At 42.4% G+C, this 14,775-nt stretch overlaps 2 protein-coding genes across 3 annotated transcripts; one reads left to right on the top strand and one right to left on the bottom strand.

Annotated features, from left to right (window-relative positions):
- Nucleotides 1-640: 640 nt before the first annotated feature.
- On the bottom strand, nt 641-6,943 carry LOC135528326 (E3 ubiquitin-protein ligase NRDP1). Its single transcript, XM_064957324.1, has 6 exons — nt 6,519-6,943; nt 3,787-3,902; nt 3,279-3,550; nt 2,707-2,842; nt 2,460-2,563; nt 641-2,195 (listed from the first exon to the last, which is right to left on the bottom strand). The coding sequence occupies exons 2-6, from the start codon at nt 3,874-3,876 to the stop codon at nt 1,841-1,843; spliced, it is 957 nt and encodes a 318-aa protein (XP_064813396.1). The 5' UTR covers nt 3,877-3,902; nt 6,519-6,943; the 3' UTR covers nt 641-1,840.
- A 3,156-nt stretch (nt 6,944-10,099) lies between these two features.
- Nucleotides 10,100-14,736, top strand: LOC135528328 (zinc transporter ZIP5-like). Of its 2 annotated transcripts, none has more exons than XM_064957327.1 (11): nt 10,100-10,209; nt 10,411-10,611; nt 10,909-11,171; nt 11,340-11,529; nt 11,753-11,930; nt 12,145-12,314; nt 12,473-12,601; nt 12,851-12,926; nt 13,034-13,270; nt 13,455-13,645; nt 13,855-14,736. In XM_064957327.1, exons 2-11 carry the CDS (start codon nt 10,423-10,425, stop codon nt 14,002-14,004), a joined length of 1,773 nt encoding a protein of 590 aa, XP_064813399.1. In that variant the 5' UTR covers nt 10,100-10,209; nt 10,411-10,422; the 3' UTR covers nt 14,005-14,736. The 2 variants fall into 2 exon arrangements, with proteins under 2 accessions (XP_064813399.1, XP_064813400.1); XM_064957328.1 differs by having other exon boundaries at nt 10,102-10,220.
- Nucleotides 14,737-14,775: the final 39 nt, after the last annotated feature.

The following is a 14,775-nucleotide window of genomic DNA, read 5'->3' on the forward strand; positions in this document are numbered from 1 at the left end:
GGTTACACAAAGTAACATGAAGTTAATTTCCAAATGTTTGTCAGTGGTGTAAAGTAACTAAGTAAAATACTTGGAAGTACTACTCAAGTTGTTTTTTGGTGTATATGTACTTAACTATTTATATTTTGGACAACTTTTACTCCACTACATTTCTGAAGAAAATATGTACTTTATACTCTCATACATTTTCCCTGACACCCAAAAGTACTCTCTACATTTCGAATGCTGAGGCAGGACATAAATATGGTGTAATTAATACGCCTATCAATATTACGCGCTGTCATTCCTACTACTTCTAATCTGGCGGACTCACCAAACACAAATACTGCGTTTGTAAATTATGTATGTGTTGGTGTGCACCTGGCTGACGGTAAATTAAAAAGGAAATTGTGCCGTCTGGTTTGCATAATACAAGGAATTTGATGTATAGCATTTACATTTACTCAAGTATGAAAATTGAGTACTTTTCCCACCACTGATGTTTTTTTTTCTACTCCATGTCTTTAGATCAAGTCCCTTTTTGTTTGTTATTTTAGTTTCATTCAGTTATTAAAAGCCTTTAGAGAAGAGTTTGGTAAAAAAATAATCAAAAACACAAAAAAGCTTCAATCTTGATTGAAATAAAACAGATTAGGCTACACAATGTTACACCCCAAATGTTTAATGGCAGTTGGACCCAACTTTATGTTGCAAAAGGACAATTATAAGCTTAATTGTATTTACATAACACGAAAACATCTTCAAGCATATTCTTCCAAATAAATAAATAAAATACATGGCACAAAAAAATAAGCTAAACATTATGACATATTCACACAAAAAACAATGCTGGAGTGAGCAAAACATGTCCTAAAGGTAGCATCCTGAAACACATGGCCAATATTTACACAGACAGCTCAATTCTGATCTTTTTTCACAAATTTGACCAATCAGATCAGCTCTGAAAATGATCTGATGTGAAAAGATCTGATTGGCCAAAAGACCAATTAGTGGGAAAATGAATCAGAATTGTGCTTCCTGTGTGAACGCAGATGGAAACCAACAGACAAAAAAATACATTGTCTAATTATTGTATAAGAAGAATAGCTAGAGTGTATATTTTTTCAATATAATATTTGTATTTACATAATTTTTTATACTCATTTATTTACACAAAAGAAGGCGTAGGATGGGGGAATCTAGAGAAACTTAGATCAGACAAAGCTTTTAATAGCACATTATGTGACTCTTGTAAACATTCCATCTTAGAATATCCTGGTTATTATCAGTTGTTCTTTTAAGAGGTGTATTTTTGGAAATGTCCCTTTAAGGCAAAGATATTAAGCTCATATGTAAGTAATACTCGTTTTCTGGTCATTATAGGATCCTTTCAGATCTTCCATTCTGCTTAACCCCCACCCCTTTTCACGTTCATCTTTCAAGAGACAAACAATTACATAACCACTGTGAAATTGAAGAAGGAAAAAAAAAGATGTCTGCCACTCTGGTATGCTCCCATGATGATTTAGTCAGACGCAAAAAAAGACAACGTTTCGATCCGAGTTGGTTCTTCGTGGATCAAAACATTGTCTTTCTTTAGGGTCTGATTACATCACCATGGGAGCATACCATTTCTTTTTTCTTTGATACGTTCGTCTGTCCTGCACCTGATAAGTATGTATTTTTATATTTTTTTCCATCGAGAAATAGACCCATAATTTGTATGTTTTTAGAGAGGAGTATTTTTTATATTTTTTAAGAGGAATAAATCCCTGACATAAATGTCTGCACTCCTCTCTGCCAAACTATACGAGACATTATCCTAATGTTGGCTAGTTTCTTATAAAATCTCCTTCCGTTCTTATAAGATCTCCTCCACCCCATGGGCAAAGATCATGACCAGGCCAGGCTCTAGGATCATGTCCTCTCCCATGTGTTGATTCTCACAGGCCATCAACACCACCGCCTGTTTCCCAGGGATCCGCTTGGCAACGTAGTTCTCGTAGTAACGCCGGTTCATCTGCCGCGTCTCCAGCGTGGCCAGGCCCTGCGGCCAGTTGCGCTCGTGGGCATTCTCAATCAAATCATTAACGATGGACAGAGGACAGCCGCTATCGATGAGTGAACGCTTGATGACCGCCTGGAGAACTGCGTCTGGCGTGGAGATCATCCCACCCCAGCGTGTCACCCGCGCAGGTTGGAGGGAATTTACCCATCTATTGGGCAGGAAAGGAACAGGTGAGATGGGGAAATAGGGATTTTTTTTTATAGCTCTAAAGAACTTGGTGACAATACTGCTGATGTAAAAAAGGGATTTGTTAAATTTGATGAAGTTCAGGGTGATTTAAGTGGTTGTACACATTGATAATTTAAACAAACAATATCCAAAACCCAGTAAATAGATGACGCTTGCTGAAATTATGAACTATGTAAAAATATCCTAAAAGGACAGGGCCAGGGGAACAGGAGAGTAAACTCACTCCAGGATCTCGTTGTACTCAATGCTCTCCTCCAGGTTCTGCATGTTGGGGTTGGCGCTGCGTATTGCTCTCATGTAGGCTTTTAGCAGCTGGATGTCCCGTTTCTAACAGAGAAAGATACAGACACATTATATTCCTGACCTTTGAGGAACAGAGCACTAATGGATTTTTATGAATTACGCATTTGCATATGTTTGTACGCTGTGTGTGTGTGTGTGTGTGTGTGTGTGCGTGCGTGTCTGTTTACTTGTTCCCCCAGCTGATGCTTGTGCTCTACAGCATTCTTCTCCAGTTCAGAGATCTTGGTCTGCTGCTGCTGTACCACGCCACGTAAGTGCTTGATGCAGTTGTGGTTGCACATCTCATCTTTCGGCATCTCTAACCTGTAGAGAAATTGTGACATTATGAAATTAAAGTCACTAGATCACTCAATTTGTATTTTATTTAACCTTTATTTAACTAGGCAAGTTAGTTAAGAACAAATTCTTATTTACAATGACGGCCTACCCCGAACAAACCCTAACCTGGATGACGCTTGGCCAATTGTGAGCTTCCCTATGGGACTCCCAATCACGTCCGGTTGTGATACAGCCTGGAATCGAACCAGGGTCTGTAGTGACGCCTCGAGCACTGAGATGCAGTGCCTAAGACCGCTGTGCCACTCGGGAGCCCCCACTCTAGAGACCACTACAAGACTAGATACGGTCACATTCTGCAGTGGTGGTGCGGCATGCCCAAGAACTCAAAAGTCATAGCCATGTTTTTCATTCTGGCCGGTCTGTTCTACTCTGCTGTGTAATGTGCTCTAAGGTGACTCACCCACAGCCCTCCTCACAGTTGATGGGCCTTTTGGGGTTGTGCTCACAGTCCTTCAGGTGAGACTGAAGTTGATCTAGCCGCAGTGTGGCTGTGCAGCCGAAGCCAGCATTGTCACAAGCAATCTGGAGTTTGGAGAGCATGTTGCGCATGATGCGGGGCACGGGCCGGAGGTGAGCCAGTGTCACCACCGTACGGTCCACAGGACAGATCTGCTGTTGATTGAACCACTGGGTGATACAGGCATTGCAGAAGGCATGCTCACAGTGTGGGGCCTACATGTGAGAGAAAATAATGAGAGGAGAAGGGTAAAGAGGTAGGGGGAAATAAGTATGTTTTGTAATAAAAATAATAATTAAATCAGTAGGTCTTTATCCCAGAAATAGGTGACTAGCTGAGAGGAAAGTTTGATTTTTTTGTAATAAAAATAACAATTCAAATTGATAAAAGGAATTAACAATTCCTTGCACGGCCTGGCTGAGAAGGGAAGAGGGAAATGTAGGGCACTAACCTGCACTGGCTCCTCCAGTACCATGCTGCAGATGGGACACAGCAAGTCTTCATCCACCTCCCCTTGGAACCTGGTGACGTCATACCCCATGGCACATCACTGAGACACACACGTTTCTGCAGAATACAAGCCGGGTAGGTGAGTCACTGCCTGAAGAAAATCCATTTCACAATGCAAACCTGTCTAGAGGACTGTTTATGGCATATCTGCAAAAGCAATGCAGCAAAACGAACATACCCCATCCTGTGCAATGAACATAACTTCAAGCCCTGTTTTGTTGTTACCGTATTTTTAGCATCGTAAACAACCTCACCTATATCCTCATGCTAAACAATGTCGAGTGGCTCAAACCAGTAGCTTGAGAGAACTAGTGAGAAAACAGAAAAGCAGTGCCATCACTCACAAATGGCCCTCATTCCTCCCATTCAGCAGGACTGTCAAAGGTCACATGGAGTGGCTTTGATGAGACATACACAATCAGACACATAAGCCTAACTTTCTAGGAATTTACTTAGAAATTATATCATGGTAATGACACAGAACTTAAACCAAAGACAGTACCGTATGGTTTGAAACTCCGCAATTACTATCCTTGGGGCTGCAGAGGGTGGGAAATTAACATTTGTATTTATTTATGGTCCACCAGCCACTGTGGCAGGTAGATATATATATATTTTTTAAACAGCCACTCAGGTTGTTTTTTTTACCTGTCAAAACATTGTTTTCACAATAATTACACCAAAAATCACCAAAGAAAAAAATGGATGAGCATGCTTTCTATCATTTCTAAAACAAGAAATGTATTACTAATAAGAAATAATGGGATACATTTCTTAAATTTGTGTCCTGTGTTTTAACCAATGTACGTTAAAATAAACCATTTAGTATTACAATCTAAATGTACCTTTAATCCATCTGTCTGCATATTTCAAGATATGGCATATGAGTGTGCAGTGAGACATGGGTTGAATGATACTTTCTTGTCAATTATCTTGAAAAAATATGCACTTAAATGGAAATCAACCAGTCCTCCATCTTTAATACAATGGAAATGTCAAATGCTTATTATCTAAATGTTGAAAGTGCGTGGGTAATAGAGAGAAAAAACAAAATGGTGCAGTTTGAGGCCATGTGGCAGAGAATGATGCAGGCGCTGGATATGGGGGGAGTGAGCATGGGGATCTGGGCAGGAGTTATGTTGTGGATGCTTGTGTGCGTCTGTCTGTGGAGATAATTATATATATATATATATTATTATTTAAAAAAAATTTACAATTTTTTTTAATCTCTAACAGTTCTTCAAATGAACATCAAGAATCAACAAAGTGCCTGCCCTGCCACAAACAGCTGAGTGATACAACTTATTTATTATGATTGTTCAGAGCTCTGTGCTGACATTTTTTTTAAACAAGTACATGATGTGCTCCTATGTAAACATATAGAAGAAGCACACAAATAAATCTAGGAGAGCAATCAAAGTATTTGAGCGTTTTAATGACTAAACGTCCATGTATAACAGTTTTTTGGGAGTTATCCATGCTCAATCATTAGGTGAGATTTGCTCCAGGGTGGCGCAGTGGTCTAATAAGGCCCTGCATCTCAGTGCAAGAGGAGCCACTTACAGTCCCTGGTTCGACTCCAGGCTGTATCACATCCAGCCCGTGATTGGGAGTTCCATAGGGCTGCGCACAATTGGCCCAGCTTTGTCCGGATTTGGCCATCATTGTCAATAAGAATGTATTCTCAACTGACTTGCCTAGTTAAATAAAAGGTTTAAAAAGACAGCACTCGCTTGTCTGTGACGGGAAAAAAAAATCACCAACTGCGACGTCTTCCTGGCAGCAAACTCAAAGTAACATTATTGAAAAACAACCTAACATGAACAAAACGATGTTACTGGCCAATAAACACGAGGACAGTGTCACAGTTTAGTACTATTTCTTGTCAAAACGACCCATTTCTACATGTGGGTTTTGGATTAAAAACACTTCCCAAATACTCAGTGTGACGTGGCCGGTGAAATAGACATGTTTACCCCGCGAATGACTAAATCTGCCCGCATTTGGCGGGTGTTAATTTCCAACCTTGGTTGCAGCTGCTGCTTTGGCATACAGAGGATGAAGAGACGGGGCATTAAATAGTTTGATCTGACTAGGGCCTGTTTTCTGGGTGGTGACCAAGAGCCTGCTGATTAACACAATAGTGTAATCACAACTAGCTACCATAGATGATAGACTGTAGCCGAAACAATCAAATGGAGAACATATTTGCTTTAAACCCTTGCTGCCGAGCCTCCCATATTTGTTGTCCCACTCACAGCTGACGTGTGACACATTTTCAGTATGGCAGGCAGCAACACTACACAGAAGACTGGGAGGGATGGTTAAATAAGATATCTTAGCTGAAATAGGACATTTTACAGACTGTGGCTTTAATGAAATGCGATAGCTAGCTAGCGGTCTAACAGTTAGACCTGCAGCTTATAAATGTGAGTTATACTCACGTTCGTTAGCAAGCTGCCATCAAAGAGAGTCAACGTCAGTTTAGAAAATAAGTAAAGCCAGCTAGCGAGATAGGTTGATCTAGTGATGGCTAGCCTAGCTAGCACTGCAGCTGACTAGCTTGCGAGGCCAACTGTTGGCTATATCAGCACGCTCTTGTTGACTTGCTAATGTTATCTTACTGTAACCCGTTTTCAAATAAAATATTCTGTTATCGGCATAAACACTTACGTCCTTGAAGAGCAAGCAAAATGATTGCGACAATTTCCGTAATTTCAGACCTCTGCTGACAGCTAGCTAGCCTCCAGCCACATCAGCTAGCCTAAGTAGGTTGTTGCTGGTTTGGCAAGCAAGCCACTCCGCCTCCTCAACCCGACAGGGGGCGTCGAAGATGATTGAAATCAAATTATATTTTAAAAAATGTAAGAAAAATAATTGTATAGAAAAAAATTCTGTAGATATTATTGAAAATAAAAACAAGGCAACAGTGAACATGTCGTCCCCCACGAATGATGCAGCGCCCCCCCCTTGAGCCAAGTGAAATATCGCGTGTGACTAACACATTTCAGTTAATTACTATATAGTTCCGGACTTGGGCCAATCATTTTATTTTTGTATATGGGGGATTGCAATGGCAGGACGCATCACTCATCCATGTGTCCACCAAATCAGGCCAGTGCTGTCTTAAATATCGCGTGTGACTAACACACAAAGGAATGGGGGTGGAGAAAGATCCACAGTCTCCGATTTCATCATGGGGACAATTATCACTAAATCTGGTTTGTAATTCAACGTGGGTCATTGGATGTGGCCCTTCGGGGCCTCCTGCTTCCTGTGGAAGTGGCTGACTCCTAAGGTCCCTTGCAAGACTACCTATTTGGGGCACTGTTCTCTGTGTTCTCTTTTTTTTGTGGGAAGGTGACTGTGCCTCTTGTCAGGCCTGGGTCTAGACCACCATCATATTTTGGCTCCCATGGGCCGTAGAGGAACCAGCAAAGACGGTGTGCTGGCTCTGGGGTTCAAGACAGAATTCTCCTCTTTGGACTTTTCTGACTATCATCGTCCGACTCATAATCTATTATCCCATTAGGCCTACTCATTCCTGTCTTTCATTAAGAGATTTGACTATTTACCTGTAATGTATTCTTCAACATTTAAGTGATAACGACTCGCATACAGTAGGCCTATCACCAGATAGGTTGAGAGAATTACACTATTCTTTTTGTGAAAATTCAATCAACTCAACACTTGTAAAATGGGATTTGATTTGAGTTGTCACATGCGTCGTAAACAACAGACATGGACTAACAGTGAAGTGCTTACTTACAGGCCCATCCCAAAACAATGCAGAGAAATAAAAAAGAGAAATAATAGAAAAGTAAAACACATAAAAGTAATGATAGATACACAATGAGTAACGATAACTTGGCTATATACAAGGGGTACCGGTACTGAGTCTATGTGCAAGGGTACAAGTTAATTGAAGTAGATATGTACATATAACTAGGAATAAAGTGACAGATATTTAAATAGTGACATACGCTGCTGCTACTGTTTACTAACTATTTAGCAGTTGTATGGCTTGGGGGTAGAAGCTGTTCAGGGTCCTGTTGGTTCCAGACTTGGTGCATCGGTACCGCTTGCCCTGCGGTAGCAGAGAGAACAGTATATGAAAGGAGGACCAAGGCACTCTTCATATAATGAATTAAAATGCCTTTATTAGTATGGCATGTTCAATAGAAAAAACGTTTTTTTTTAAACCGACACGTTTCGGCTGCATGGCCTCCGTCAGGGAGTACAAAAAAAAGGGAATACAATGTCCTCTTTGTATTCCATTTCAAAAACATGTATTTTAAACTTCCTGACGAAGGTTATGCAGCCAAAACGCGTCGGTAAAAAAAAAAAAAAAGTTTCTATTGAACATGCCATACTAATAAAGGCATTTTAATTAATTATATGAAGAGTGCCTTGGTCCTCCTTTCATATACTGTTCTCTCTGCTACCGCAGGGCAAGCGGTACCGATGCACCAAGTCTGGAACCAATTTACCCCTTTTACCAAAGAGCACCTTCTATCTACCAAAATTTACTATTGTGTACCTTAGTAGCGCTTCCCTTCCTCCTCTTTCTACTAGAACAGTATATGACTTGGGTGGCTGGAGTCTTTGTCAATTTTTAGAGTCTTCATCCGATACTGCCTGGTATAGATGTCCTGGATGGCCTGGAGCTCGGCCCCAGTGATGTACTAGGCCGTCTGCACTACCCTCTGTAGTGCCTTGCAGTCGGATGCCAAGGAGTTGCCATAGCAAGCTGTGATGCAGCCAGTCAAGATGCTCTCAATGGTGCAACTGTAGAACTTTTTGAGGATTTAAGGGTCCATGCTAAATCTTTTCAGCCTCCTAAGGGGTTAGCGGTGTTGTCCAGCCCTCTTCACAACTTTGTTGGTGTGTTTGGGCCATGATAGATCCTTAGTGATGTGGACACTGAGGAACTTAAAGCTCTCAACCGATATGAATGGGGGCGTGCTCGGGCTCTCCGTTTCCTGTAGTCCACGATCAGCTCCTTTGTTTTGCTGACGTTGAGGAAGAGGTTGTTGTCTTGGCACCCCCTGCTAGGTCTCTGACCTCCTCCCTATAGGCTGTCTCATCGTCGTCGGTGATCAGGCCTACCACCGTCTGGCCCTCTGGGACATGTCCAGCCTCTTGAAGCACTTCATGACGACAGCCCCATCACACTTACACCGTTCATCATGAAGGTCTTTGAGATGCTGGTCATGACCCACATAAAGGCCAGCATAAGAGCACACTGGACCCACTCAAATTTGCCTACCACTCCAATAGATCCACGTAAGATGCCATTTCCATCGCTATTCACATGACCGCAACACTTCTGGACAAGAGGAACACCTATGTGAGAATAGTGTTCATTGACTACAGTTCAGCATTCAACACTATTGTTCCCTACAAGCTCAGAGCCCTGCGTCTGTATACCTCCCTCTGCAACTGGATCCAACAACACCACCTCCACACCGACTCTTAACACAGGGGCCCCCAGGGGTGTGTCCTCAGTCCTCTGATGTACTCCCTGTTCGCCCATGACTGTGTGGCGTTACACAACACCAACTCCATCATCAAGTTAGCTGACAATACCATGGTTGTAGGCCTGATAAACAACAATGATAAGTCAGCCTATAGGGAGGAGGTAAAGGTAAGTGAACTGGCTGAACAACCAAGAGTATAACTTGTTTCTGATTTTTGTTTGTATTTTCTACCTCTGGATCATTGGTCTTAATTTTAAGGTTATGGTTAGGCATAAGGTTAGCAGTGTGGTTAAGGTCTGAGGTTAACATGCACAGGAGATCTTATACGTTTTGTTCTGAGATAATCAGTCACTTAACATGACCTTTATGAATTATGAAGCCTTTATGTTCTTGTTTTGAGTACATAAATACTTCATCATTGACAAAAAGTGACGGCTGATGATGATTATCTCATAGAACAAAACGTATATGAGCTCCTAAACCTGTGTTGAACACAGACCGTCGGCGTTAATAAAACATCCATATGCTTTGGCCAACGAGACATGGCAGTTAGCCTCCGTTAGTGGCTATAAAAAGACGCCGTTTTCTTTAACGCCACTCTGTTCTAGCCAGGACATTAATATACTGAGGTTATGAACATTTCTCACGAGCCTTGGCTTGGGCAATTCATCCTGCTTCATTGGAGAAGGTAGGTCAATTGCTGTTATCAATGCTTTGCGGCCTTATCTGTTTCATGACTCGGCTGTAAAATGAACGAGTCGTTATAATATTAACTCCAAAAAAAATAAGACTCACCCCCTACAACCAGACTCTTCAATCCTCTAAGCAGCAGGACAAGAGAATATGTATTTCGAGACTGGTGAAAGCAACAACGAACAACCCACGTGAGTTGCCTGTAAGGCCCCCTAAGAAATTTCAGGTTCTGTAGGTTCGCTGACCTGTAAAATGTTTGGCATTCAGCAACTGTACCAGTTTCTATTTTGCGGACTAAATGAGGAACAAACTGACAACGTTCATTAAGGAGTTAGAGACATTTCACGGTACCTGATTTTAATTAACTCGCCTCTTCATATTCCTTTTTGCAGTTAATTTATAGGATGTCACCTCTACTGACGCTCGCCGTGGGACTATTTTTCTGTCTGCCTCTGCTGGAGTTTGGGGCAGGGGCGCGACTTTCTCTCAGTGGCACAATGAAAACACCATGGAATATGACAAACAGGATATCAAATGGTAGCGGACAAGAGGGATCGACATCTGAACATTTAGATGAGGCTTTTGAAGAGCAGGTGAGACTATTGTGGAAGACAGGCTATACCAGTTTGTATTGTCTCCAGGCCTCTGAAATATCTGCATTTGGCCTCAATAGATCAGTACTACGTAATTTAGAGTTGATATGGTCACAAGTTAACCTTTGAGACACTGCTGTCAACAACACTAAATCTATTTTGTGCGTTGTTAAAAATATAAAATGGCCTACTCTAATAGTTTAACAATGCCAGTATTTTACCACGGATGATTATTGCTCTTTCTGATCCGTTCAGCTGTCCATTTAATCTTGTAAAATACCTGTCTTTTTTTTCCAGGTCTTCTACTTGCAGCGTCTTTTCCATCAGTATGGAGACAATGGGACCCTGACCTATAAGGGCCTGCAGAAGTTACTGGGCAGCCTGGGACTAGGGCAGGTCAGTGTGTTGGAGATCAGCCACCAAGGGTCGAGGCACAACCATAACACTCTGACACAACCTCACCCTCCTCAAACACAATCTCATGACCATGACGATCAGGAAACCGACACCCCCAGTCCCAGTAGGCCTATTCAACCACCCCCCTCTGCAAACACAGCCAGGTGAGAAACTGATATTACAACTGATTTGATCCCATGATTGTTAGAGATATCGAGCCACTTTTGAAGTACGGAAGTTTAGCATTTGCGCTCATCCGGTTATGAGTAGTTTGTTACGCAATGACACCTGAATAAACTGTGCTGCTTCTTCTTCTCAACCCCCTCTGAAAGAACCCCACAGCCTGGGATATCGGGGTCTGCTGGATCTAGGTATAAAGAGGGCACCACATTATCCTCTGATCATGGGATTAAGGAAGAGGTCCTTCCGTGGTCATCCCCAATTGCACACTCTATTCCTGTCCAAGGAATGTTTAACTCCCTCGTGTCAAATCACCCCACTCAGAGGCATCTTCACGGGAATGTGAGTAGTCAATAAAAGACAATTGATCTGGTTAATGTTTTGTGCCAAACGCACAAAGTTCACAACTAAATTCTGCTTACTGTTCTTGGCTAAACGTTATCCTCCTCAGTTTATTTGATATGGTTATTTAAAGGGAGTTAATGAGAAAATCAGCTATCAAAACAATCCCCTTACATAAACAGTTTCTGTGGACATTGAATACTTTTAACCCTTTCCTTTTCAGTGTCTGAACGTTACTCAGCTCTTGTGGAATTTCGGTCTGGGAAAGGCACCCCACATCACTCCTGCCCACTTCACCCTCCTGTGCCCAGCCCTGCTGTACCAGATTGAAAGTGGTGTTTGTCTACGCCACCCAGAGACTGATGGGGCGGAGTCAGAAAGGAGTGTGACTTTCCTCAAAGGTGCATTTATGAAACTAGATACCAACTATGAGGGAATGATTTTATTGATATGGGATGTTTTAAAAAGTAATATAGCCTTTTACAACTTGGAGCATAACTTAACATTTAGGATACACTAAGACTTAACATAACCCTGGAAACTACAATACCTTATTGTTTAAGCAGAATGAATAAATACAACATCAAAATTAATATAATATAATTTTTTTCGCAGCTTTGGGATGGAGCTCCTTAGCTCTGGCTGTGATCAGCCTGCCGTCTCTGCTGTCTTTGAGCCTGGTTCCCCTTCTGCCCCCTGCCCGCTTACGCTCCTTCCTCTGTCCAATGACAGCCTTGGCTGTGGGGACGCTGTGTGGAGATGCCCTGCTGCATCTCCTGCCTCACGTAAACACCCTACCAAACTGTCAAACACTACATACATACCAGTGCTACTGTCTCTGTTTAGTCATGGAGGGTTAAGTTGTCAAATCTAGTAGTAAATATAAGTTTAAAATGAAATGTGCTGAATGAAAACCATGTCTTGTTTTATCTGTGTCCTGCAGACTAAGACTGGGCCACTCTCAAGCCACTCTGAAGAACAGGACTCCATACTGAAGGGCCTTTGTGTGCTGGGAGGGTGCTACCTCCTCTTCATCTTCGAGAGCCTTCTAGGACTGAGGACCCATTATAAGGTTAGCTGGATTTAGAGAATAACGGGAAGAGTTTGAAGTTGTGCCACTGTTTTTATGATACACTGTGCATAGTAGTCATTGGCAGATTCTCAATTGCCTACTCCTTGCGTCCTCAATCCATTGGATGAGAAAGCCCGAGGTCCCGCCCCTCAGACCATCTCCTCCAATGGGTTTTGAGGAGAGAGGACGCGAGGTGTATGCAGTTGAGATTTCACATGGAATGTTTAAATTGTTTGTTTTTGTCATCAGAAAGTTAAGAGGAAGCGGAAGCAGCAGAACACCACTCTAAATCCTGACCCAGAGAGGGAGCTTACTGCTCTGCAGAGTGAGTTGGAATGTAATACTTCTGTAACTTGAGAGCATTTATGTCCGTATTGGCAGAGTTGAACCGTTGCATTGTAAAACATCTTTCTCATCCCTCCCGTTCTTCAGGCCCCACTGTTCTTGAGCAGACACATTCCACTGAGCAGCATAGTCATGGTCATTCACACAGCCCACCTGGCCAGGAGCAGGTTGGGATGGGAAGCTTGGTGTGGATGGTGGTTATGGGAGATGGGGTACACAACCTTACTGATGGACTGGCCATTGGTGCTGCATTCTCTCAGAGTCTGGCTGGAGGTCTCAGCACCACCATAGCTGTGTTCTGCCATGAGCTTCCTCACGAGCTAGGTAGGTAAACATGAACATCACCTTTTTGTGAGGTGCATGTAAAAACAGAGATGGGTGCAACACATACAAGCATTGCACATCGACATGCCCTTCTAAAGTTTAAGCCTGGTACTATAACGTTTCAGGTAGATGTTTGTAATGAGTATGAGACTATCAAATTGATGCATTGTGTTTATCTTTGCAGGTGACCTGGCAGTGCTGATGGGAGCAGGGTGGCCTGTTCGTAGACTGGTTATCTTCAGTGCTGTATCAGCCCTACTGGGTTTTGTAGGCTTGCTAATTGGCTCTGTCCTGGGCCACCAGTCAGCCCACATTTCCCCCTGGATCCTCACCCTCACCGCTGGGGTCTTCCTCTATGTGGCCCTCGCTGACATGGTGAGTCACTAAGGTGGAAGGAGTTCTGTGCTGGGTTGGATATTTCCTTTTCACATCGTCCTTTCTAGCATGGTTCCAGCAACTATAGTGGCTGCATCACCAGGCCAGCTCGGCTTAGTGTGAAAAGGCATTTTACAGACAACTGTGTGTATTAATTTGGTCAGTTTAAAAATGCTGCATTTGTCATATTTTATGCTCTTGCTCAATAGTTGCCTGAGATGCTTCATGGTGATCCTGGCCCGATGGGTCCCTGGACTCGCTTCCTGCTACAGAACCTGGGCTTGTTGGCAGGGGGCGCAATCATGCTGTGTATCGCTCTGTTTGAGGACCATATTGCCTTCAACCTGGGTGACGTCTAATTCAATGAAGGATATGAGTGGATCAGATTCTAAACCACTGGATTGGTTACTCTTTCAACTGAAGTGCAATTGGCCAATACCAAATGACTTCTTATCAGAGTAGACTTTGGTCCAGGAGGTAATTTGCATTACTACTAAAGGCCTGAAAAACATGATTTAAGATGACATCAAGTACCAGCTTCGCTTTAAAGCACTCTGGATACGTTTACACCGGCTGCCCAATTCTGATCTTTTGCCCAATTATTGGGTAAAACGCATCCTCTAAGACAAGATTTTACACTTAGCAGACGCTCTTATCCAGAGTGACTTACAGTATTGAGTGGATACATTTCTTGTCCCACGTGAGAGTCGAACCCACAACTCTGGCGTTGCAAGCGCCATGCTCTACCAACTGAACGACACAGTTTGATGGTTAGTGTGAACAACACGTGGAAATCAGCCTTGCAGGACCAGATGACTAAGAGAATGACCCTACACTGATTTTGCTTGCTTAAATATGAACCTGAGGATTTTTTTCCCTTCCTAAAATGTACTGTGCAACTTGTTTTCTACCGTTTTTATATGAACATTGATTAATTTCAATGCGAGTCTTAATCCTATTTCAGAATGATTGAACCACACAGGCCGGAATAGAAGAATGAAGTTTCAAGATCCAATTAAATCTTTTTATAATACTGTATAACCATGTCAGCAATTCAATAAAAAGGTGGCCCTTTTATATTTGGCATTGAATCCAGAGCACTTCTCACTGTTTCCACATCTAGGATTCAA

This window comes from Oncorhynchus masou, chromosome 33 (genome assembly GCF_036934945.1).
Source record: "Oncorhynchus masou masou isolate Uvic2021 chromosome 33, UVic_Omas_1.1, whole genome shotgun sequence".
NCBI classification, from domain to species: Eukaryota; Metazoa; Chordata; class Actinopteri; order Salmoniformes; family Salmonidae; genus Oncorhynchus; species Oncorhynchus masou.